Genomic DNA, 24,084 nt, shown 5'->3' with positions numbered 1-24,084 from the left:
ACCTTGGTTTGCTGTTGAGGGACAGCAGCTTCCCCACAACCCCACACATTGATGTCTCTGCCCCACTGAACACAGATGAAACAGGCTTTAGACTTTTTTTTTCTTTTTAATTACAAGCACTACTGTTGCTGCTGAAACCAGCTGACAGAGATTATATTTGCATCTGGGTGCCAGTGAGGGTTCCTGGAGCAGTGATACCTCAGTCAGGCAGGTAGAAGCAGTGACAGAAGTCCTTCATCTCTGTTTTCTCTCAGTGCACAGGGTAGAGAGGGGTTCTTTGTTTAATGTGCTGGTGTTGGTGGCCTGAGATAGATTGATGGTCCTCCTGGTGGTCTTTGGAAACTCCTTTCTCATTGCTCCCACCTCTGCCCTGGCCTCCAAAGCTCAAAGGGCTCCTTTCCATACCTCAAAGTGCTGCTTTCTCTCTGGGCACAATCATTACTCCTCTCACTCCAGCTGTTTTTAAAATAATGAGCTGCAATCCTGAATGACTCTCCTCTTCAAAACGGCCCTGATAATTGCCTACCAAGTAATTTCCAGGAAAAATGCAGGGGGAAAAAAAAAACCAAACAAAAACCAAACACTTAAAAAACTTAGGTGTGGAGATCACATTGGAGAAGCTGTTATGAGTCTGAGACTAACAATGTTATTTTTAAAGATGTCAGTGACTAAGTCAGCACATGCATTCTCACACTCTCTCATTAACTCCTGACAGCTATTTCCTGGAATCATGCAAGAGAATTTGGGATAAAGCTGGGGGCCTTATTACAAACAACGTCTCTGGATTGTACCAGTGACTTGCAGACTCCGGTCTACAGCACTTACCCTGAAATAGTTTGTTTTCTCAAAACCTGCTCAAATATGGCACTGGAATATATCAATATATAACATACAAAAACTGGTTTGGCTTCATTCCACTGCTGCCTTCACAAGGCCAGTTCCAAAAGCTGTGTTTTGAGAGGATCATGGAGCAGAGAAGTTACATGAAGAAGGACAGAACACTACAGAAATTAACTGAGAGGTCTCTGAAGACCAGAAAAAATATGTAGATAATCTGTGGGTAAGAGCTGAGAAGCCATTATCAAAAAAACCAAACAACCAGAGAAAGTCATAGCCAAGGTCTGACAGTACCTAAAACACCCAGAAGAAATCAAGTATTTTGAGAATTTTGTAGGCCAAATGTGCAGTATCACCAGTGATATTACCATTCCAAGCCAGAGAATTAGGCTGACATGTTAGGGGCAGCCATTAAATCTCATCTCCATCCCCACTGCTGCCCAAATAACATCTGGAAGTCTTTCCCACAGGAAATTCCTTGCCTTTCCTGGAAGACTGTTCCACATGCCAGAAATCTTATTGCTGAGTTGTTTTTTTTTTTTTTCTAAGTAGGTGGAAAAGTCCACATTTATTCAAAAGGATGGTATTCCAAATGTCATACTTACTCTTGGTATCCATGTGAAATTTTGATCTCTGCAAGAAGCTAAACTCAAACTAAAGTAGATTTTACCCAGTCTCATTAATGTGAGACATTCTTACTTGAATAAATTGGCTTCTGTGACATTCATCTCCCATTTGCACATCTGTAGGCTCTTCCATCTGTCAAACAATTCAGTTTGTTTCACCCTAAAATATATAAAAAAAGAAAAATTAAGTTTATTACAAGGGCTTAATTTCCTAAAACAGCTGCGGATAGAATACCATACAAATTGATGGGACAAATCAGCCAGTCTCAACAGTACAAAATTTATAATTTTTCTTCCTTTTTCTGCTCAGACATAGCCACTCCAAGCCCAGTGAATGCAAGAACTGATGTTTGGGACTGATTTCTTCTCCCTGATAGGCTTTGACTGTTTTTTTCAGGATAAAAAAAAATTCAATATTGAGCAAGAAGCAGCTGCTCTACCAAAATCTGCTGGGAAGCAAATGAGTTTCAATCAGCTGGATTTTGGGGAAAAGGTGCACCCAGCAGAAGGGCCCAGGAGGGGGGTATTGGAAAAGGGGATAAATTTGGCCAACTAAAGCTGCATTTTGGTGAGATTAACCTAATCTGTGAGATCCTACAGCACAACATTGTGGGTAAATTTATTTTATGAACAATTTATAAGCTCACATGTAGGGATAAGAGTCTGTGATGGTAAGGGGAAATGAAAAGCTCTTTACATAAGAATCTCTACCTCCTCCTCTGTTAATCAGTACACCTGTAGTCACATTAAAAAAAAAAAAAACAAAAAAAACCCCACTCCTATTTCAACTAGGCTGATAGAGGATGACTCATTTTTTGATGATATCACCAATTCCAAGAAGTTCCTCACTGAAGTTCGCACATATTCTGGTGCGTTTGGACAACAGAGATAATGAAGGCTTTGCAAATATCTAGAGGTAGGAAGCAACTGTATAATCTGGCTAAGAAATTTGGAAGTCTGTGATTTCTGCTAGATTGATAGGTCTTAATGAGTTCTTTTCAGGCTTGAGGGCTTTTAATGTTTGAATAAAGCATAGACTTTTAAGATAATTATATATTTAATGTGAGCAGAACCGAGCATTTCCCAGGCTGAGGAAGTTGCAGGAAGGAATTAGGTCATATTGTACTTTCTGTAGCCCACCAGAGCACATTAACTTGGAAATGTTCCATTACCATAAGGGCTGACTTGGGAAACATAGCACATTTGAATCAAGAACATCAGAAGAGACCAGCAGAGTAAAAGAGTTTAATGTCAAACAGCATCTACTGTAGAATTTAGGGTAACTCATATCTAGCTGAGCAGGAATCCACTACCTTCCTTGGGCCACTGGGTGAGATGAAGAAAAATAAGGAATTCTCTGTGCATGCAAAAAAGAGAAAAGGCAAATCAGAGCTCCTGATCTTCAGCAGAACACTGGGGAAGTGTGACATTCTCACCCCTCCTTTTTATTTTTAAGCGCTGCGAGTCAGCAAGCCGTGCAAAGTGTGTTACTCGTGTACCCTTCATCCAGTGCAGGAGGCAAGGGCATAACCTACATTCTGCTGTGCACACAGTCAGGCAGGGAGGCGTGCTCAGATTCGTGCAGACCTGGAGCAACGAATTCTATTTTCTGTAGCCCTGGCTGCTCAATGTTATGCACGTGTGGAGCTGCTTTTTGAAATGACATCCCCAGGGCAATTTTCAGACCCCTGTGCATTGCCTGCAACATTAATTAACCATTGGCTTTAGATGTGGTGAGGGAGTAGGCATAATCTAAGCACCTAAACTCAGTGAAATGCTGAAAAATGCAAAAAGGCAACACTGAAATCACCCAGCTGTGCACTGTCATACTGGCAAACTCACTTTTTTCACCCAGTTCCCTTGCTGTAGCTTGACATAAGCATCTCATTCAACTCATTGGTTTCCTGACATACTTATTGGACCAAAACCCACAATTTAGAGGTATTTTATTGTTTCTCAGAATCATATTTTCTTACCTTTTCACTGAGGTGTTTTGAGTTGTGAAACTCTCTGCTGTTTGAAAAGGTCAGAAACACAAATAGGCTCAGAAAATATCTAAACAAATTAATAGAAAGGTCTATTGTCCACTCTGATTGCTCCACTCTGGACTCCTTCTACCAGTCCACAAACCCCCATGCCAGTATTTATTATCAGGAGGGCTGAAACATTTTCTTCCTTTCTCAGCCTTCACTACTGGCCACTGTCAATGAAAGAGCCTTAAGCTAGACACTTGCATGAGTCAGTCTGGCTGTTCTTACCCTTCAATTATGGAAATATTATATTACAAACACTGTGTTGAATTCTCAACAATAATTCTGGGCCTGGCCAAAATGCCTCAATGTATGGGGAAAGCTTCCATGTTCTGTAAATGGAGCTCAGATCAAATTCAAACACGGCTTGCACGGGTAAGAGAAGGCTAGAAATCCCTTCTGAGATCCCTGTTGATGTCACATCTTGAGCCTTTTGGCAGTGTCATTGTAAGATACCATTCCATCCTGCCTCAGAAGAAACACTTTTAGCAATGCTTTTATTGCTAAGTACTTCTACTTTTTACATTTAGCTCATACTTACATAGACAAGACCTTCACCTCGATGATGTCCTGCCTTAATTCCAGGCATTTTGTAGAGTTGTACTCCAAAGGCCCTTCATAAAACTCAAAATACCTGGGGAAGGACAAGAAAAGACATCGTAAATAACGTTTAGGCTAGAATAATTGTCTTGCACATCAACAGAATTTTGCTGAAAGTTGTCATTTATGGTTTTTTCCTAACTTGAGGCTGCACTGCCTGGCCCCTAGGCAGCTTGTTCCTTCACAGGAAAGCACAGATGTCCCTGCTGGTCCTGGAACAATCTCCCATGCCCAGTTTGTCCATTCCTACAGCAGATCACCTATCCTGAGGCAACAACAAGGACCAGCTACCTTTTCCAGCAGTCAGCACTCGGCAGCTGGAACTGAAAGCCAGGGCAAAAGCACCGATCATTTAAGGGACACTGTTCCCATCTTTGGAGTGCCTGACTGTGCTGGGTTGGAAAAAATAATACCATAAAAGTGCTAGAGATTGTATTCCATCTGTGGAGGCTATTCCATGGCTCCTGAGCAACTGAGCTTTTCACTGGGATTTACTGTTTTGGTCTGTTTAGAAGTGAACAGAAAGAGGGATTATATTCTGGGAAAAAAATTAAGAACAAAAGGATTTGAATGCTCAGACATAGCACAAATAAGATTGAAATTCTTGATTAATATATAGACAGAAATATTTAATTTATTGGCTAATTTCTTTACCTTAAGGGGCAGAAGGGGAAGAAAATCACAATGGTAGCTACTCATGCTAGGGAAAAGAAAAAGCCCAGGCTGACAAATGAAGTCAATGAGTCTGCATTGAAATGACAAACAAGATTTTGGGTTTAAACCAAGCTCTGCATTAGTTTCACTCCTAATCATTAAAAGTCTGTATTAAAACCTAACTCCTAAGACTTTCACATACCCATGAAACACTTGAGAGGATAATGAAAAACTGAGAGAAGGTGACCTGAGGAATAGGTATTATGAACAAGACTAGGGAAAGCTCTTTTGATGGATCATTTAAAATCCTGGTATTCATGAGGTTGTAACTCCAAGAACTCAGTTTTTGAATCTTCAATGAGAAATATAAAGATAAGATTTGTGGAAAAGCTTCATTCAATCCATCATTGGAAAGGAAATATTTGAGGTTTGTGTCATTGCAAAATAGTATCAAAATTCGTTTTTGACCCGTGTGTAACTGGAAAAAGTCCAAGAGACTCCCAAAGCAATTTGCTTTCAACAGGGAATATTTCTGTCCTTCTGTCAAGTGCTGCTTTATAAAAATATCTCCTTCACCTCTCCCTGAGTTTTTCACCACCTCAGCTTTGTCAAACCCCAAACCAAACATTTCTGTGATCCAGTGAGAAGCACAAACCTTGAGACTGAAAGGAGGAAGCCCATGCTTAAAAGGTGGCAGGAGAACAAAAAAAAAATCCTAATAAAGAAGAACTCAATAGCTCATCCTCAAAAAATGTGGCAATTTGTAAATGTGTTTGTATAGACTTCAAGGCAACAAACATGTATTTTTTATAAGTTTTGTAGAAGAAAATATGCAATTAAAGGATTCCAAGATCACTAAGAACTCTATGAAAAGACTGTTGAAGGGAGACCCAACATGAATCTTCATCTCACCAAAAGGCTCACACTCTCCTTCCAGCTGAATTATTCACCTGGATGTGACAGTGTTCACAGGGGCTCTTGGATGGGGCAAGAGATGAGGATGTTTACTCCATGTTCAGAAGGCTTGATTTGTTATTTTATGATATATATATATTACATTATAAGTATACAAAAAAGAATAGAAGGAAAGGTTTCCTCTCAGAAGGCTAGCTAAGAATAGAAAAAGAAAGAATGATAACAAAAGGCAGCTCTCTCTGTCCGAGATAGCGCGGCCCTTAATTGGCCATTAATTATAAACATCTAAGGTGGGCCAATCATAGATGAACCTGTTGCATTCTAAGGCAGCAGATACTCATTGTTTACATTTTGTTGCTGAAACTTCTCAGCTTCAGCAGGAAAACTCCTAAGAAAGGATTTTCACAAAAAGATGTCTGCGAGACCTGGACATTCAGCATTTGCTAAGGAGAGGCTGAGATCCTCTGCCCTGGCACATCTCCCATGGGCTTGTCTTGTTGAGCTGGAGCTGAAAACCTTGTGGAAGAGGCTTCAACTGGATTTGGGTTAAGAGCCCACCTGCTTGCACCAGACCAAAGCCCTGCGTGAATGTACTCAAGGTAACCTCCCCAAACTAAACCAAAATCTCTCTTTAGACAGCACCATAGAATTTCTTAGAGTTCACAGAAAATTCACAGAATGTTCCAGGGCTCAAGGAGTACCCTCTGGCTGCCAGTACAGACAACATTTTAATCCTCTGAAATAATCGTTTTTCTGACTGTCTTTTTTAGAATCAATCCTTTTCTTTGGCTCTTCGAGTAAGGCAATGCTGGCACCCTGGATGTGCAAGTTCTACACAGTGACAAGGGGCAGATACACACCCCCACACAACATTCAGCACCTTGCACACCCCTCCTGCTACTCAGGGTGTGCAGGAGTGAGCAATCCTATCAGCCTCATCCTCACCTGCCTCCCAACACTTCATTTCAGTGCCTTGAATGTGCCTCAGGACAGATAAGCAGAGCAAAAATCTAGATTAACATTTATTTTTATCTTTCCTGCGCACTTCTGGCTGTGCTGCTAGGTTAGAGAGCAGCAGCTCAGATGTTGAACAGCACATGCAGTCACGTGGGAGCACCACAGCACAGGAAAGCTGCCTTCAGCCTGTGGCACTGGAGTCAAAGATGTCATTTTATGGAATGGAGATGAAATTTCCTGTGTCCCAGCCATTCCCTTTGATCGTTGCCTGTTTACTCAATCCACAAACCAAAAATAGAAATGAAAAAGGATGTGTTACCACAGCAGCAGAAGGTTAAGAAGGAAAGGATTGGGTCAAAAATAAACCACTTCTGGATCTGAAAGGAAATCAATCCATGAGGCAACACTGCGTTTCCAGCAGAGCTATTCCATGAGCCTATAGATTGAAAAAGCACAGTCCTGCAAATCTCTGCTCTCACAACAGCTTCAGCTTTCCCAACAGAGCCTGAATTCACCATTTATTACCCCATGGAAGTGCAGAGGGAGGATCCATGGGACGGGCTGTATGACACATTGCTGATGGGACACGTGCAGCAAAGGCAGGGGACAACAATGGCAATGTCATTCTGCTCAGAGAGGGGAGAAAATGCTGCTGGCCATGGGGTCAGTTTGGCTGAAGTGAGCTCAGTGATGCCAAGCTATTGAATAAAGATCCTTTGGGCTGTCCTTTCTCAGCCTGAACCTCTCTGGAGCAGACAGACAGCCACTGAACTCTCCTGAGTTGAAATGCTGTGGCTGCTTCTGCACAGCAGCTGCACATAATAATGGCGCTGCAACAGCATTGGGAGTTTTTCAAGACAGTGGCTGGTCAATAGACTCAGAGAAAAAAAGAGTTTCTCTCTTTCTCCCAGGAGTATTAATACTCTTTATTTGCTTCACAGTGATTCCTCCTGCTGCAGATATTACAGGATATTAGCAGAGGCCATTCCCTGGAGCACTGGACAACCTCTTCCCACAGAAGTGCTTCACATTGTGCTTTCCTAGAGTGCAGCTTTTGCACAACACCAGGCCCTAGCACAAGAGCCATGGGTTCCCTCAGCCTCCAGAGATGTCCTTTAAACCCACGTCCTCATCCTGCAAGGGTCTGGACCTGCAGGGAGTGTTTGGAGATCAGGCCCCCACACTTTCCCAGAGGAAGCATCAGTCTCACCCACTCCCTGGTCTCTGAGAGCTCTTCCTGCCTATTAACTCCCACTCCAAAACATGTAGTTCCCTGTGAACAAAGATACATTTGCCTGTCAGAAAGCTTAATTAGCACAAATGGAAACTGTCCTCCCCATCATCCTCCTCAGTCTGATCTCCAGGATGTAGTTTGGTTTATTTTGATTTAGGTTCTGGATTAGTGACAAGTGACAAACCTGACTATACTACTTACTCCTTTTGCTACAGAAAAGGTCTGTGCTTTGGCTTTACAAGAATGACAGTCAAGTTTTATTATCCATAAAGCAGAGTTGATCTGTCACCGCCATAATGTCCTCTCCCTGCATTTTTCCACTGCCCCTGACGAAACATAAATAACTTCTATCCCTTTAAAGGTCACAACTCTACAGGAAAACCAATACAAGAATTCATGATTCTTTACCTTAAGAACACAACTGCAAATGAATTACAGCAAACAGCTCAGTTGTATGTGGGATTGTGCTTTCCCAGGGTGCTACACATCACTCACTGCTCTGTGTCTGCTCACGTCAGTTGTAGCTTTCAAACCCACAACACTTTTCCAGGGTCAAATTCTATGCCTGAACACCACACAGTGCTCAGAGGGCACTATTTTTTTACAGCCCACTGCACTGAGTACCCAGGAATTAGACGCTATTCACTCCGTAATTTTCCATTTTTGACTGACTGAAACTTTCTTCTTTTCTAACCTTCACGTCCCCCATTGCAACCTCACCTCCAGCTGAGCTGCCTACTGAGCTTGCTAGTGAGAGACACATTTGGTTTCTCAGTACATCAGATAACACTTAGGCCTTTGATCATCTGCAGTTGGGCTGCTCCTGCTTTGATCAGAAGTAAGCTTTTCTTGATCACACTACACGAATCAAAAAGCCTGAGACTTCAATCCTACCTCCAAGTGATGCTTGGGTTGAGACTCTGATTTGTCTGATATACTGAACAAAGGTTTAAAAGTATAATTTACTGCAATGGTCAGGCATCTTTTAAGCAGGATCATTTTCTGAAGCTGCCTTCCCATTCATTCTGCTCACTCCTGGAGTGCCAGGTTCCAACACTGCTTGCAGTGAGGCTGCAGCACTTGCACAGCGAGACCGCAGAGCATGGCAGGAAGGATTCCACCTACCCTGCAGGAAAAACAAAGATCTTTCCAAAAATATACATTATCCAGTGACTAAGAAATGAGAATAAATGAACCAAGCCCTGCAGGCTTCTACTAAATGCTTATTAAGAGTGCTGTCCAATTAGCAGTGCCTGTGTTCATCACTACGGGCAGATCCATGGCCAACCTTGGGTCGAGATTCACCTTCCTTACTCAGGAACACTCCAAGTGTGCCAGAGCACACATTCCCCAAAGCACAGGGAACTCACATCATCTGGCAAGGCCCCCATGGAACCTTCAGGTCCCTGGAGCAAAAATACTGCTGGGATGGAGCCTACCACAGCTCTAGAGGCCCTGGGCAATTCATCGGGAATAGAGCACAGTAGGTGTTGACTTCATCAGAGTCCACTGTGAGAGACAAAATCCCTCTGGCCTTTGCTTCTCTTAATGCTTCTGTGTGACAACATCAAAACCCACAAGGTTTGGTCAAAGGGTTTAAGGGCTTTACATGAATTCAGGGTTTTTTCTCCCTTAATAAAAGCGTCCTACCCCTTTGCATGGCCTGTTCTCCCAAGATTATTTTGTCCCATTGGGAAGGGATGATCCCTGTTCAGTAGGTGAAGGAGCTGATGTAGATGTGGCAAGGGAAGCAGGAATCTTTGATGCTCTTAGACTAACTTAAACTTCACTAGGACTGTGGCACAAAAAAAAAAAAAAAAAAAAGAAGAAAAATCACATTGCTGCTTGTGCTGTTTCTGCTATTTGAGAACCTGAGTCGATCTGTGCACAAGAGGATGTGCTTAAAAGGCTGAACTGAGAGAGGAAGAGCTGTGGGTTCAACAGAGGAGACTGGAGAAGCATCAGGCTTCTTTTACACAGCTTCATGTGACTATTTGATTGTCTCATCCTTGGGGACAACAAATATTAGGAAAGATGGTTCACATTCCTCCTGCCTACCTTGTGCTGATGACAATGTCACTGGCAATACTGGTTTAAACCCTGCACCATCTTCAACTCTAATGCATTAGATGTCTAACTGATCATGAACTTCCAGTATGTCTCTGTAGGTGGGAGCAAAATATGCCACCATGAGCTGTGTCATGTAAAAAAATTTAAAATATAAGCAAGATAAAATGGTCATTTTTCTCTGTATGCAACATGTAGTAATAGCTCTTCTGAATTACTGCATCCACATCTGACATTTCATCTTTGGGGGTTTGAGACACTGGTGAGAGTTACAAAAGGACTTGCAGAAATTTTCTGGATTCTAAAATATTATGAGAGGCGTGTGAAGCCTAATCTAAACATATGGTGACTGAATAAGGAGATACTGCACCAGGAAGCAATTACCAGTGGCAGGAAGGTTTTCAATGCAGTATAGCAAGGAAAAACTGTATTCAGTGCCTGGAAGCTAAAGATAGAAGTGGCATGCTTAGTTCAAGATTAGTTGTCTTTCTAGAAGAATCAAAGTAACTCAAACTCAGGATCTGGAATTCTTGTACAGGGGCTTAGGTTTTCCAGGAGATTCTTGTAGCTGAGGTTAAAAGCTATTGATTCATGAACTCACTGACCATTCACTTATGATATTTTGAGATGTTTGCTCTTACAGAGTTGTAAGCTTTTCTGGGGTTTGAAAACAGACGATTTTAGATAGGTCCACCATCAAGACAAGGACCAAGATATTGCGCCTGTTTTCCAAATTAAAATTTTTGCTTTCAAAAAACCAAAAGCGCTTCCATGAACCAGCCATAAATTCATAAGTTTGATTTTCTTCAGAGGAGGAGTGGCTTTTATATTTCTGTCCTTTAAAGGCTGTTCATGTATAGCTCACTGAACATCCCCAGAAAAGTAGAAAGTGCACAATTTTTTTCTAGTTGGAGGTGCTCCTTTTCTGGATTCTTTTTCTGATCACAATTCCACAGGTATCCTACACATCTGTGCAGTGAAGATGATGGCTGTGATGCCCTGAGGATATATTTTTCATCACAACCATGGAAGCTCCTGGCAGACTGTCACTGGCTGCTCACTGCCATCTTTATTATGATCTCCCATCTCATCTCCAAGTCTCCACACACAGATCACTTGGAATTGCTTGGCTCTGCTGCTCATTGCCTCATTAGCAATGAGAATTGACCAAACATCCCCTCCTGCCAAAGGCACGTCGCTCCCTTCCCATCTGCCCACTGCTTTGGGACACAAGCCTTTCTCTCCATGGATTCAGCCTAGCACAGCACCAGAGCAAGCTGCAGAACACAGCTCCACTGCAGCAGGCGTGGGTGTAGCAGCAGGAGCTCCAGCAGAAACAGCCCTAAATGGCACAGCAAAGTCCAGGCTGCCTCCTGCTTCTCCCTGGAGATAAGCCCACCTTGCAGCCCATCAGCACCACCACCCCCTGTGCTTCCCAGGTCCTCTCTGAGCCAGAATGACACCCATCCTCATTTAGAGGTCTTCCCACTGTGCTGTGTGTGTGAATGATTTATTGGAGATTGCATTGGATTTCAGTTTCAGGGACATGTTGGTGCTTCTTCTCCTTTGCTGTATCAAACCAATGCTGTCTCCTGAGTATGCTGCAGGAAGCCCTGTTTTCCCAATTTAATTTCAAAATTCTCAGATTTTTAATAAACTGGTTCTTGGGTGTTTTAATCAAGCCCTTTCCCATTCACTCTGACTGAAATAATCTGCTGATGTTTTTATCGATATGACCACCCACCTAGAAGATATAGCAACATTCATGACAACCCTTATGCATCAATGACATCTTAAACCCCACATTTTAGCTTATTGCAAGCATCTGCCTTTTTTTTTTCTTGCACTTTTCAGATTTTAGGATCCTTGTATGAGCAATGTGACTTAAGCAAAATCCTAAGTCCTTACATTCACTCCTGTGAAACATGTATTTGACAAATCAAATTGATTCTACTCTTTACTTCTTAGCCAGTGGGGACAAGACAAAGCTTCAAATTTGTCATGCTAGAGAATTCAGTGTGTAGATTGACAGGCCTTAAAGTATGATCTCCTCTCACCCACCAAAGGCTTCTGCGGTTTTATCACAAAACTCTACATGGAATTTTATCTGCAGCTCCAGTAGACTGAAGGAAACACCATAAACCAACTCATATGGCAGATAAGTCATCCTGTCATTAAGGCAGCTTCTTGCCAGTGAAAAATTACTTAAGCGTGAAGACTCACAATTCCAGTAAGTTGGAAAACATATTAAAAGGAGAGCAGAGGAATCAGGGCTCTGGGAAGGGGTTGTGCATATCACTTGTCATAACCAGCACTAGATAAAACCCTTTATCTGATTCTCCACAGGGATGCTGTAAGGTTTAACGATGCTTAGCGCAAAGTAAAATGCAAAAGATAGAAATATGAGTAATGGGTGATGCACAAGAATCAAAAATAAGCCAGTGTTCAACAACTGGTTGTTATTGCATCTGTGTGGGTAGTCCTCCTTTGGTTGAAATCCCTATGGATTTTGTGGAGCTTCTGTGCTTCACTTTTACTTTTGTTAGTAATCACTATTTCCTTGTCACCTAGAAGGCCTTCAGCAACATAATGAAATGAAGGCTCTGTTGCCCAAAAAGGCCCAGCAAATTGGGATCTGTCAAGTGCCTGCCCAGAGCAGTGTTAGGTGACACAAAGGGGATCCACACCCTTGGTTGCACCACATACATGACACAGGATTTTATTTCCATGGACTGCTTCTACACAGTCTGAAGAACTGTCTTTAAGCTCTGTGATGAAAACCAGGGTTAGCTGAGTTACCCCAGCTCAGCAGAGCTGTCAGAGCAGGGCTCAGTGTGAGAAATGTGTTTGGTTTCAGACCTCAGACATCAGAGGGCTGGAGCCCCTCTGCTCTGGAGCCAGCCTGGCACAGCTGGGGCTGCTCAGCTGCACCAGAGAAGCTCCAGGGACACCTGAGAGCCCCTGCCAGGGCCTGCAGGGGCTCCAGGAGAGCTGCACAGCCCCTGGGGACAAGGCAGGCAGGGACAGCACCCAGGCAATGGCTCCCAGGGCCAGAGGGCAGGGACAGATTTTGGGCTCTTGGGAATGAGGAATTGCTGGCTGTGAGGGTGGGCAGGCCCTGGCCCAGGGTGCCCAGAGCAGCTGTGGCTGCCCCTGGATCCCTGGCAGTGCCCAAGGCCAGGCTGGATGGGGCTGGGAGCAATCAAGGACAGCGGGAGCTGTCCCTGCCCATGGCAGGGGAATGGCACTGGATGGGCTTTAATGTCCCTTCCAAATTATTGTGTGATTTTATCTAAGGTGTGCCTCAATGTTTACTGAAATCACATAACACAATAATATTAATATCTTTCTTTCTCAATCATTTTCATGCAGTGTTTAATCTTCACTGCTCATTGGTTTCTCTAAGGCCACTATTCTCATTAAGTCTGGCTGACTTGCAATTCTAATGCACTCATTCTTTCTGCTTCCCTTTCCTTTGGAAGTCCTTCATTTTCATTTAAACCTTCACTCCTACAGGATGAGTTGTCAGCATCTCTACACCCTGTATTAGGTTATGTAATTAAAAGATAAAGAGTAGTTCTAGAATATGTTCAAGTTGATACCACACATGCATGAATAAACATATGTCTCTCTATATATAAATGGTACAACTTAATGGAAATCATATTCACATGTCTTTCAATTAATATCTTTAAACACAAAACCTTTTACAAGAAGGTGGTGGCACAGCAAACTGCAGAGCTATGCAGTGAAAAGGTATTCTGTGTGCTTATGCTGACATACAATTAGTTTTGTGCACTTCAGACATCTCTCTGGAGTCCTGTAAATATATACAAATAAAATCAGTTCTGTGAAATGTAGTCTGCAAGTTTTCCATTCAGTGGAAAGAATTATTCATTAAAGGAAGACTTGTTTTCATTTTACAACAACAGCATAAAGTTGAGTGTCAGATTAACTCTCAGGAGATGTCTGGTGACAACACAGTCAGAAAGGTGATCAAATGTAAATAGTAAACAATTTTGACACAGCTCTGCAGTAGTCACCACACAGTCTCATCTCCACACTTACACAGTACTTGTTTTTATTTTCCTATATTCCCAGGTTCCACACAAAAGGATAAATAATATCTCTAGCACACTTAGGTGCGAAATATGTTGCAGGTAGACTTATCCCTGACTGAAAAGCTTTCAGCTCCACTGCCAGTAACACAGAACGCCAGAACGTCTTGAGATGGAAGAGACTCACAAGGATCATCCAGTCCAGCCCCTGCCCTGCACAGACCCCCAACAATCCCACCCTGGCACCCTGGGCATCCCTGAGCTCATTGTCCAAAGGCTCCTGGAGCTCTGGCAGCCTCGGGGCTGTGCCCATCCCTGGGCAGCCTGGGCAGCAGAGATACAGTCACTGACATATCACATAACACAGGCTTTGAAATACACTTTTTTTCTTCATTGATATTATGACTTTGTCCTGTTTATATCTAGCTTGTGTGGTTTGTTTGTGTAAAAACCACTTGCACCTTGAACCTCTTTGTCTTTGAAGGGGCTGAAGAGACTGAGAGCAGCACTGTGGCTCAGCCCCTCACGACTCTGTCTTTTGTATTCAAGGCTTTTGGTTCCCCGTCATGCAATCAATGATGGTTCAATTGCCTCTGTCAAAGGTGTCTAGAGGAGGAAATCTATATTTGTTTATTTTCTCATGCCTTCAAGATGATGTGTGTCTTTGTGTCTCACTGAGTTCTTTTATACGCCAAGTGCCTAAACTGAAGACTTTGTAAATACAGATTATATATGCAGATACTGAAAAGGCAACGAGAGAGGAAGATAGATACACACACCAACACATATACACATGAATCCTTTTCCCTCCTGCTCTAAGAGAAAAACTGCAGTGGAGGCTGGTTGCTCTCATAAAGATCTTTTACAAAGCCAACCAGCAGAGCAGCAGGCAGCACTCACAGGATCACATTACAGCAAGAGCCTGAACAGGAACTGCAGCACTGCTGTGGCTCAGTGACACAATGATTTCTGGCAGGTTAGACTCTGCAACTTCTGCTTGCCTTTGAAGTGCTATCAGCTCCACAGCTGCAGTGGTGTACGGTTACAAAATGATGATATTTAAAATAAAACGGGCAATTTACCCAGTGTTTTGTTTATACACAAGTACTAAATGTAAGGTTCTTTTAATTGTTTTTAGTTTTTTCTTTATTTTACAGCTCTTTCTAAGATTTCCCTGCTGCTTATTGAACTTGATGCTACACATGACTCAGGATTTTTAACTACTCCTGTAATTGGTGTTCCAGGAAGGGAGCCCAAATATCCACCCTATGCCTGTGCCTGGATTTGTGCAGATGGCCTGGGATAGCTGTAGAGTTCTCTAGGCACAACTGCTGCCAGTTTTCTGACTCTGCTCATGACCCTGCAGACACCTGAGCCCATGTCAAACCAGGAAGCACAAAGAGTGCAGCAGCACATCAGTGCTTCTCATGCTCATGTTGCCAAATACTGTAAATAAAGGAAATACTCCAGCCTTATCTTGACAGAACACTTTTCCCCAGCTAGACCCTGAAAATAATTTAAGTTAAACTATGTTTTCATGGAATACATGTTTTATTCTAAAGACCACATTCTCCAGTGTGCTCTGTATGCACCAACGCTGTCTTGTTGGGACATTTTCTGCTGAAATCCCATTCTCCCATACTGCCACACCTTGACACACAGCATTGGTAGGGAAACAGGAGAGGACAGAACATAGAAACCACCCTCCTGCAGACTTCATGGATGCTTATGGCATATCCCAAAATGTCCCCAAGGCCTGCAAGGGGGAAAGCAGCACAGCGCTTGGGCATCCCTGACATCTTCTGTACTGTGGGGAGCAGTGCCAAGCAGCCAAAGCACACTGCAGGTCTCATTTTTCATACAGCCTGTGCTCACATTTGTGGTTCACACAAGGAGAGAGAGATCTCTACAGCCATTCCCTCGGGTGTTGGTACCTGGTGCCTGTGTCACTGCCACTCTTCACTGCTCCGTCATCCGTGAAATTAAAGGTGCCGGTCCAATTTGCCAATTCCTCTCCATTCTGCCAGCTAAACTGCAGCCCTCTAGCAAGAAAACGAGGCAGTTGATATTTGATATCATTCATTAGGTCAAGTCTATCAGCATGAGTTCTCATGTCGTATTTCTTAACATACACATGTGACTTTGACACATTCATCAAAAGCAATTAAAAGATACCAAGCACAACAAGATATCAACTTACTAGGGTAAACAAATAATTTTTACTTCCCACAGACTCTGCAAGTCCTTGGATGAAAACAATACCAGGTTCCCCACACAAATTTGAAGGCCAGTAGTTATCTGTGCTCATAAACAACACACATCTATGAGGAGGAGGAAATTTCATTCTCCAAAGACAAGGGCAAAAAGCTGGAGACATGGGAAACCACAGGGCCAAAGAAGTACAAGCTCCAAACTTCAGTTTTACATCTACAGTAGTTGCTAAATGTGGTGGGCACTGGGTCCTTCCTCTGATTTGCTGGCTCTGCTAGCAAAGGATGCGTCATATGGTGTCATAACACAGTGCTTATTTTGTCTGTTTGGTAAGATGGCATTTTTTTAAAGCCAATGCATAAACACAATCACCACAAGCCCCTGTTTTCCAAACTTTCACAGATTGGTTCCAAGCCCAGATGCGGCTTGCAGTCTTCTGGAAACTACACCAATAGCAGGGTAGAAATTTAAAAATGCTGGGGAAATATTGGACAACACAAGCCAAAACTGTTCTCTTATCTCAGAAGCCTGAGATAGAAGAAGGATCTTGCAGATTGTTATTTTTAAACTTTTCCTTTTTAACCCTATTTCATTATCTCAGAAGCCTGGCAAGCTGAGTTGTGAACATTTGGTGCTGCCAATACTAAAAGTTAACTTCCCAGTTGGGCTGTGTGGGGACAGCCAGGAAGCAATCTGCCAGCAGTCTCTGTCCAAAACAAAGGGCATCCAGGACCCCGATAGCTTTGCTGGTCACCAGGCTTATGAGAAGGGCTGGTGAATCTCTCTGGCCACATCCATCCTCCTGTCTAATTGGAGCAATTATCAGCATAGAGAATAAAGAAGGAACAACATGGGGTGTTAAAATATGCCCAGGGGAATCATGTGAGGTTTAACAAGGCCGAGTGCTGGAGATGCATCTGGGTCAGGGCAGCCCATGGGATGAACCCAGGCTGGGCTGAGCAGAGGGAGCAGCCCTGGGAGAAGGAGCTGGGGGTGCTGTGGATGAGAGCTGGGCCTGCCCCAGCCTGAACCCCCTGCCCTGGGCTGAGCCCCAGCGTGGGCAGCAGGGCAGGGGGATCCTGCCCTGTGCCCCTGGGCTCAGGTGAGAGCCCACCTGCAGAGCTGCCCCAGCCCTGGCTCCAACAGCACAAGGAGCTGGAGCTGCTGCAGCCAGTGCAGAGGAGGCCACGGAGATGCTGCCAGGGCTGGAGCCCCTCTGCTCTGGAGCCAGCCTGGCACAGCTGGGGCTGCTCAGCTGCACCAGAGAAGCTCCAGGGACACCTCAGAGCCCCTGCCAGGGCCTGCAGGGGCTCCAGGAGAGCTGCACAGCCCCTGGGGACAAGGCAGGCAGGGACAGCACCCAGGCAATGGCTCCCAGGGCCAGAGGGCAGGGACAGATTTTGGCACATTGGGAATGAGGAATTGCTGGCTGGGAGGGTGGGCAGGCCCTGGCCCAGGGTGCCCAGAGCAGCTGTGGCTGCCCCTGGATCCCTGGCAGTGTCCCAGGCCAGGCTGGATGGGGCTTGGAGCAGCCTGGGACAGTGAAAGGTGTCATAGCAGGGGGTGGGACTGGATGATCTTAAGGTCCTTCCCACCCACAGCATTCTGTGATTCTGTGAAACCCTTGCAGTCTCTTTCTCTTCAGCCCAGTTTAACCCCCATCTCCTTGAAGCCCAGCTGGATGCTGCTTTGTCGTGAGGAGATGATTGCAGCTCTGAACTGAACCCCGATGGATGCAGGTGAGGACACGCGAGTCGGTGTTTGCCCCTGGCGCTGTCTTGGATGGGTTAACACCGCCCCAAAGGCTGCTCTGAGCCCGGCTGGTCTCTCACCAGCCCCGCAGGGTTGGGGACTCGCTGGCTGAGGGTCCCAGGGTTTGGGCATCTGGGGGTTCCCTGCCAGATCCCCAGCTGTGGCTGCTCCTGGATCATCCCTGGAAGTGTCCAAGGCCAGGCTGGATGGGGCTGGGAGCCACCTGGAATAGTGGAACCTTTCCCTGCCCATGGCAGGAGGTAGCACTGGATGAGGCTAAAGTTTCCTTCCTGCCCGAACCACCCTGTGATTCCATGATTATTGTCCAAGTGTGAATACATTATGCTGTAATAGCCATTGGGTAATGCAGTGTTCTGGATTGTCAGGCAGCCCCATAACTTTCGTTTTTATTCAGCTGACCTGCCCAAGGTACAATTTATGAGTGGAATATTGGTGTGTGAAGAAAACATAAGAAAATTACTTGGACACTGTCACTTTGAGGCTTGTTGAAATAAATGCTTGTGGTTCTGTTCCATATACCACAGTCTTACACATTTTTTACCACACTAACTGGTATAGAACCATGGTTTCTTCAAATATATATCTTTGTAAAAGACATTTAAGTATATGGCCTTAAAAATATCTTTTAATTGTTAAAGACATCACTGAATGATACGTTGGGAGAGAGGGTAGAAGCATAGGAAAACCAAGCTGGAATTGTGCCTTTTAATTGGATTTAAATTCACTATTTGGGACTTCGATATTTGATTGCAAATTGAAATAGAGAGCATTAATCCAGATAAATGGCTGGTGTTGGTGTGTCCTCCAGAGGTGAACTCTTCTACAGCATAGCCAATATTTAGGCAGATTAAATGAAGAATTAAAACATGCAGTAAAGTCCTTTCCTTGTCTATGTCTTTACTCTGTATGTAACAGCTGACAGGAAATCTAAGTAAATGTTCCAGAGTGGAGGGGGGTGAATCTGTCCATCAAGCAAAACAAATTGTAAGATCACTTTTTAATGCCCTCCTTTCATCAAGCTGGTTTTGGGGAAGGGCGTGCACTGCAGCAGAGGCACCAAGTGTAAAGGACATTCTCATTTTGGGTAAGATCCAAGGGGAGATTGCAAGACTAACCCTGAGGAATGGCAGGTATGTCTTATGATGACCAGCTTGGAATAGTTAGCTTTGAAGTGGCAGGGTGGGGATCTAATGGAGGTACAAAAATATCCAGGGAGGGATCTGGGTATGACACCTCTCTGTGGTTAAGGACAAAGTACAGAGCTGTGAGCTGAGCTTAGGGTCAGATTAAAGTTAAGTGTCCAGCCCTGAGCCAGCCAGACCACACAGGGCTTTTCTTCCAACAGGTACTCCAGGGATTAACAGAATACAGACTTATAAATACACAAAACACCCCACCAAAGAAACTTTGTACAGCTTACAGGGCTGTGTGTCTCACTGTGAGTCTGCAAGACTAAGACCAAGCTGCTGCTCTGCATTTTTCGCAGAGGTGGTGCAATAAATCTCTTTCTCACAGTAAGAACAACTTCCATAAATAATGGTTTGTGGTATTAGGACTGAGTAGATACCAAGGATGAGACATTTAAAAACACTGAATTAATTCTCTTTGTAACAGGATTACTGAGAGCTTTACCATTGATTTCAATCAGCCTTGAGTTGGGAGAATTTAATTTTTGAAATACAAAATTTTCTAATCCTCTCAGGTTTGAGTTGTAAGCATCCGTAAAAAATTGTCTGGCCAAATGTGCAAACAGCCTGAGAAAACAGAAAAGAGACTTGAGCTGCTTCATCAGTGTATTTCTTTGGCATTCTATTTGAGTCAAATTCTACCCTGTTCACTCTCAGCAGTAACTGCATTTAAACAGGTAAACAAATTAAGGTTCTGTGAATCAGAATTGCAATATAAAAGCACACAGAGCACAGAAGCACAGAAAAGGAAGAGAAAAAGCATCAGCGCAAAAGGGAGGGTAAGGAAAGATTAAAAGAAGGTGAGGAAAGCTGAGGAAATGACTGAGACATCGAGGCCTACTATGTAATTTACATAGCTTGTGTCAAACAGTTCAAACAAAAAAGAAAAAAAGAAAAAAAGGGAAAAGAGAGAAAAGGGGAAGGAAAAAGAGAAAAAAGAGAAAAAAAGAAAAAATTTTAAAAAAAATGAAGGAAGGAAAGCTAAGTGTAAGCTTGGAATTGTTGCCAATGATTGTCAAGTGGAACTTTGCCATTTGCTCAATTTGCCCTAATATAACAACTTCTAAAATTGGGATGTGTCCCCAACGTGTGATGCTGATGACGGCAAGGAAAGAATTCATAAAAGGTGCAAAAACCAGAAACCCTCTCAGTGCAGAGATGCTTCGTTTTGCCCATGAATGTAAGCAAATTGTTCATCAAGGAAGATGTACGTCAGTTATGGATACCATTAATCACAAGACTTATCCCTAACAAATAAAAGTGTGAGCAATGCTCTGCCTCGCGTTGCAGAAACTCCATGAAGTTGGATGCCTTAGCAACAGAGGCCTTGAGTTTCAGGTAAATGTCAAAGCAATATTTTGATCCTAATTGGTAACTGTAAGTGTTGAATCAGTGTGTGGTCAAATAAACATCAGTGTAAAGTAATAATAGGAGGAGGGGGTGAAAAGCCAGAAAATTAACAAAGCAGCAGTGACTCTGAAGGGCTTGTCAAAACCGGCTGTTAGGAAGCAGCAGGAAGCAAAGACTGAAAGCCTGTTGCTGCAATCCAAACAAAAAACAACTCCTACACAAGCAGAGGTTTTAATAGCAGAGGATGTCAGATAATTATGAGGAGTTTGAACTACAAGGCAAGAACGAGCAAGCGGATGAATTGCAGGGAGAAGCTTTGCACCCGTGCTGCTGTCACACTGAGATCCCCCCTCAGCGGGGCCTATTGTCCTTCTGAAAAGGAAAGGAAAGGTGAAAACCCACTTCAAACCAGAAGGCGAGGTGTATAAAGGGAGCTGCTGAAAGAAGGAGACCCAAAAGTCTCCAAGCACAGCTGGAGGTTGTGTCTGGGCTCTATCCATGACTGTGTGTGCAGCAGAACCTGCTCAGGAGAGATCCATGTGATTCCCAGGCACAAGAGCAGCTTGGTGCAGGTGGCACAGTCATCAGCACCTCTGGGTGACAGAGGAGCCATCAGTGCCAGTGGGGCCATCTCCTGCCACTCCTGCCACAATTATTCCCCAAATACCACCAGTTCATCCCATTTAATCCCAGGCAGCAGGCGACTTCCACTCATGTCTAAAAGGTGACAGCTACAACTATCCTCATTTGGCATCTACCACAGGCAGGCTAAATACAAGCCCAAGCAAAACCAGGCAGAAATGAATGTTATTTTGTAATGGTGAAGCTAAGCCAAAACCTGACTCAGCTTGCTGGCCTGCACAGATGGGCAAGGAAGGAGAAGCAGAGGAAGGGAAGGAAGATATGGATGTCCCCAAGAACAAGGCAAAATTTTTTGTCTTTCTGAGCTCCCTCTATTATTTGTCTTCACTTCTCCTGCTCTTGCTTTCCAGCAGTTCTCACATCCCTTCTCTATATGCACTCTCCCTAACAAAGGAGCCATTAGGAAGTGACAGGACATCCAGGTTTTGTGACTTCAGCTCCTGTTGAAGTTATTAGCAAATAGTACATTCATTAATTCCATATACATCATTAGTAATTTTATAATCCTGTTTCTGCTAGAAGCCATATACACTTCTCAGATATAGAAGCCATATCCAGCCTCTGTCCTGATGACTGACAGCCCGGACCATGTAAAGTCTTCCTAAAGTCACTGGAAAATCAATTTCACTGTACCTCAGTTTCCCTGTTTTGTAATTCTTGTGCCCTTGAGGGGGAGGAACTGAAGCCTTTAGTGTTAAATGATCACTGCTGTCTTTGAAAATGGAAAGTGGTGCCCTTAGCCTGTTAGCAGGGCTGTCACAGAGGTGTTGGAAAGTCAGATGGTTAATCTTGCCAGAGATCCAGTTCCTTCTTTCCGCAAAATAAGGAAACTATGACTCACTGTGTCCACGGGGTGTACGGAAAATAAAACTAAAGCCGTGGTATGCATGAGTGACCTGCAGATGAGAGGGATTGGAAGCACTCACTAAAATGGATCAGGGAGCTGGAGGAGCTTGGGTGAGGGGAATATCAGGAGTCTCAGTGTGACAGACTGCTGCACAGGTGAGGAGAAGCACAGCAGCCAGCAGAGACAGCAGCAAGAGGAGGTTTGGAGCAAAACCAAGGACCCCTTTTCATTTTTGCACGGGCCAGAAAAAGCAAGATTAATTACACTGAGCTTGAAAAGATATCAGAGGGGCCCAAAAGGAGTAAAGGACTAAAGTTACCACAGTGAACAGTGAGACACTGGGATCAGACCCAGCCCAGCAGTGCCCAGTCAGACCAGCCTGTGCTCAAAACCCCTTCCCTGACAAAAGGGTCAGACTTAGTCCCTGAAGATAACAAAGCCAGGTGACAAGAACAAGGCAAATGCGTACTTGATTAGTTAAATATCACTTTAAACACCCCAATCAATTTTGAAATAAATATGCAAGGCACAACAAGTTAAAAGATGCAGCACAGAGGAAAGAAAGAAAGAGAGAGAGAAAGAGGAAAGAACGAAAGAGAGAGAGAGAGAAAGAAAAGAAGGAAGTGGCGGAAGGAAGGGGAGGAAAGGAAAGGGGAAAGGAAAGGGGAAAGGAAAGGAAAGAGGAAAGGAAAGAGGAGAGGAAAGGAAAGGGAAAGGGAAAGGGAAAGGGAAAGGGAAAGGGAAAGGGAAAGGGAAAGGGAAAGGGAAAGGGAAAGGGAAAGGGAAAGGGAAAGGGAAAGGGAAAGGGAAAGGGAAAGGGAAAGGGAAAGGGAAAGGGAAAGGGAAAGGGAAAGGGAAAGGGAAAGGATCTGCCTGTAGCAGTAGTCCAGGTCCAATTCACCTGTGCTGTGCCAGGTAATACCTGTAATCCACGTCCATAACCCTGCCAGGCAAGGCACAAATAAATAAAACATTCCTGGGGCCATCTCAAGGACTTGAGCAATATGGTCTCCTTCTAATGTGAGTCCATTAAAAAATTCATATCTTTCGGTGGAAGAAACATTGAATCTGACTAGCCAAGTTTAGAGAAATACTTATTTCTCCAGAGAAATTAGCAAAATGCAGTTTTAGTCCTGCTACAAGCACTTACATTCTTCTGCTCGCTGCTTTAATAGAGATCAACCTTTGTCTCAGTGACCTACAGCTTTGTAGATAGACTGACAGTGGGTAATTACTGAGCTCATCACTTACCATCTCACAGGGACAAGATTATTAAAAGGTTTTGAAAATTGTATGAAAATAAGTGGAAGAGCAGGAATGGTATATTCAGAGCAAAAGGAAGAAATTAAATAACATGAGCCCCACAAAACACAAAATATGGATGGACAATATAGGAAAGGTGCACGTCTGGTTTCACCACACTCTTGGCCTTACAGAATTATACCAGGGACAAGTTTGGCTCTTTATGTTAGAGGGAAATAATAGTATTAAAATGGTGGAGGAGTATATTTTGACTAGTGCAAAAAGCAAAATTGGAAACATAGGTGGGAAGCTTCTGGATTATAACCATTATTACACAGAAAAAAGGTTTTGTTTCATGTAGCACATTTCACATTTGGGTTAAATCTTGCATCAGATACTCACAAGCAGTATCTGAAAAAACTTGGTCTAAAAGGACTTCCCAAGAAGGAAAAAACACATTCAAATGGTTGGCTTAAACTGGATCTAATGTTCACCAGGACATCAAGAACATCCAAGGATACCTTCCAAACCTTTACAATCTTGCCTTTTCTCATCTGTGGCTAGAAGATAAACATCCAAAGAGTAATAGATAAACTTTATCAAACTTACTAGCAATAATTATTCACAATTATAATTATTCATAATTTAAATATCATGATTTGTAATACTGAGGGGCAGCACAAAACCAACAACAGAAGGAAATTATAGTGAGGGAGGTAGTTTTCAAGTAAAGAAAAAAAAAAAACAAACAACCAAAACAACCAAGCCTTGAGCACAGATACTCACAGGAAATCCCAAATGTTTTAAGATACCAGCAAATTCTGACATTTGAGATGGTAGATGCCTGATGCAGC

General features: G+C 43.5%; 1 protein-coding gene across 2 annotated transcripts in view; it reads right to left on the bottom strand.

The window, feature by feature from the left end:
• The window catches only part of ST8SIA5 (ST8 alpha-N-acetyl-neuraminide alpha-2,8-sialyltransferase 5), a 49,478-nt gene that overhangs the window by 17,067 nt on the left and 8,327 nt on the right, over window positions 1-24,084 (bottom strand). The window contains exons 2-4 of one of the 2 annotated variants that reach the window (XM_064735431.1): window positions 15,913-16,020; window positions 4,035-4,127; window positions 1,537-1,623 (exon numbers count right to left, since the gene is read on the bottom strand). In XM_064735431.1, coding sequence (XP_064591501.1) covers window positions 1,537-1,623; window positions 4,035-4,127; window positions 15,913-16,020 — 288 coding nt within the window. The remainder of the gene's footprint in view (window positions 1-1,536; window positions 1,624-4,034; window positions 4,128-15,912; window positions 16,021-24,084) is intronic. The other variant, XM_064735433.1, reaches the window with a different exon arrangement.

Source organism: Zonotrichia leucophrys, chromosome Z, assembly GCF_028769735.1.
Source record: "Zonotrichia leucophrys gambelii isolate GWCS_2022_RI chromosome Z, RI_Zleu_2.0, whole genome shotgun sequence".
NCBI classification, from domain to species: domain Eukaryota; kingdom Metazoa; phylum Chordata; class Aves; order Passeriformes; family Passerellidae; genus Zonotrichia; species Zonotrichia leucophrys.
The sequence above is the reverse complement of the archived record's forward strand: the minus strand, read 5'-3'. Positions and strand labels throughout refer to the sequence as shown.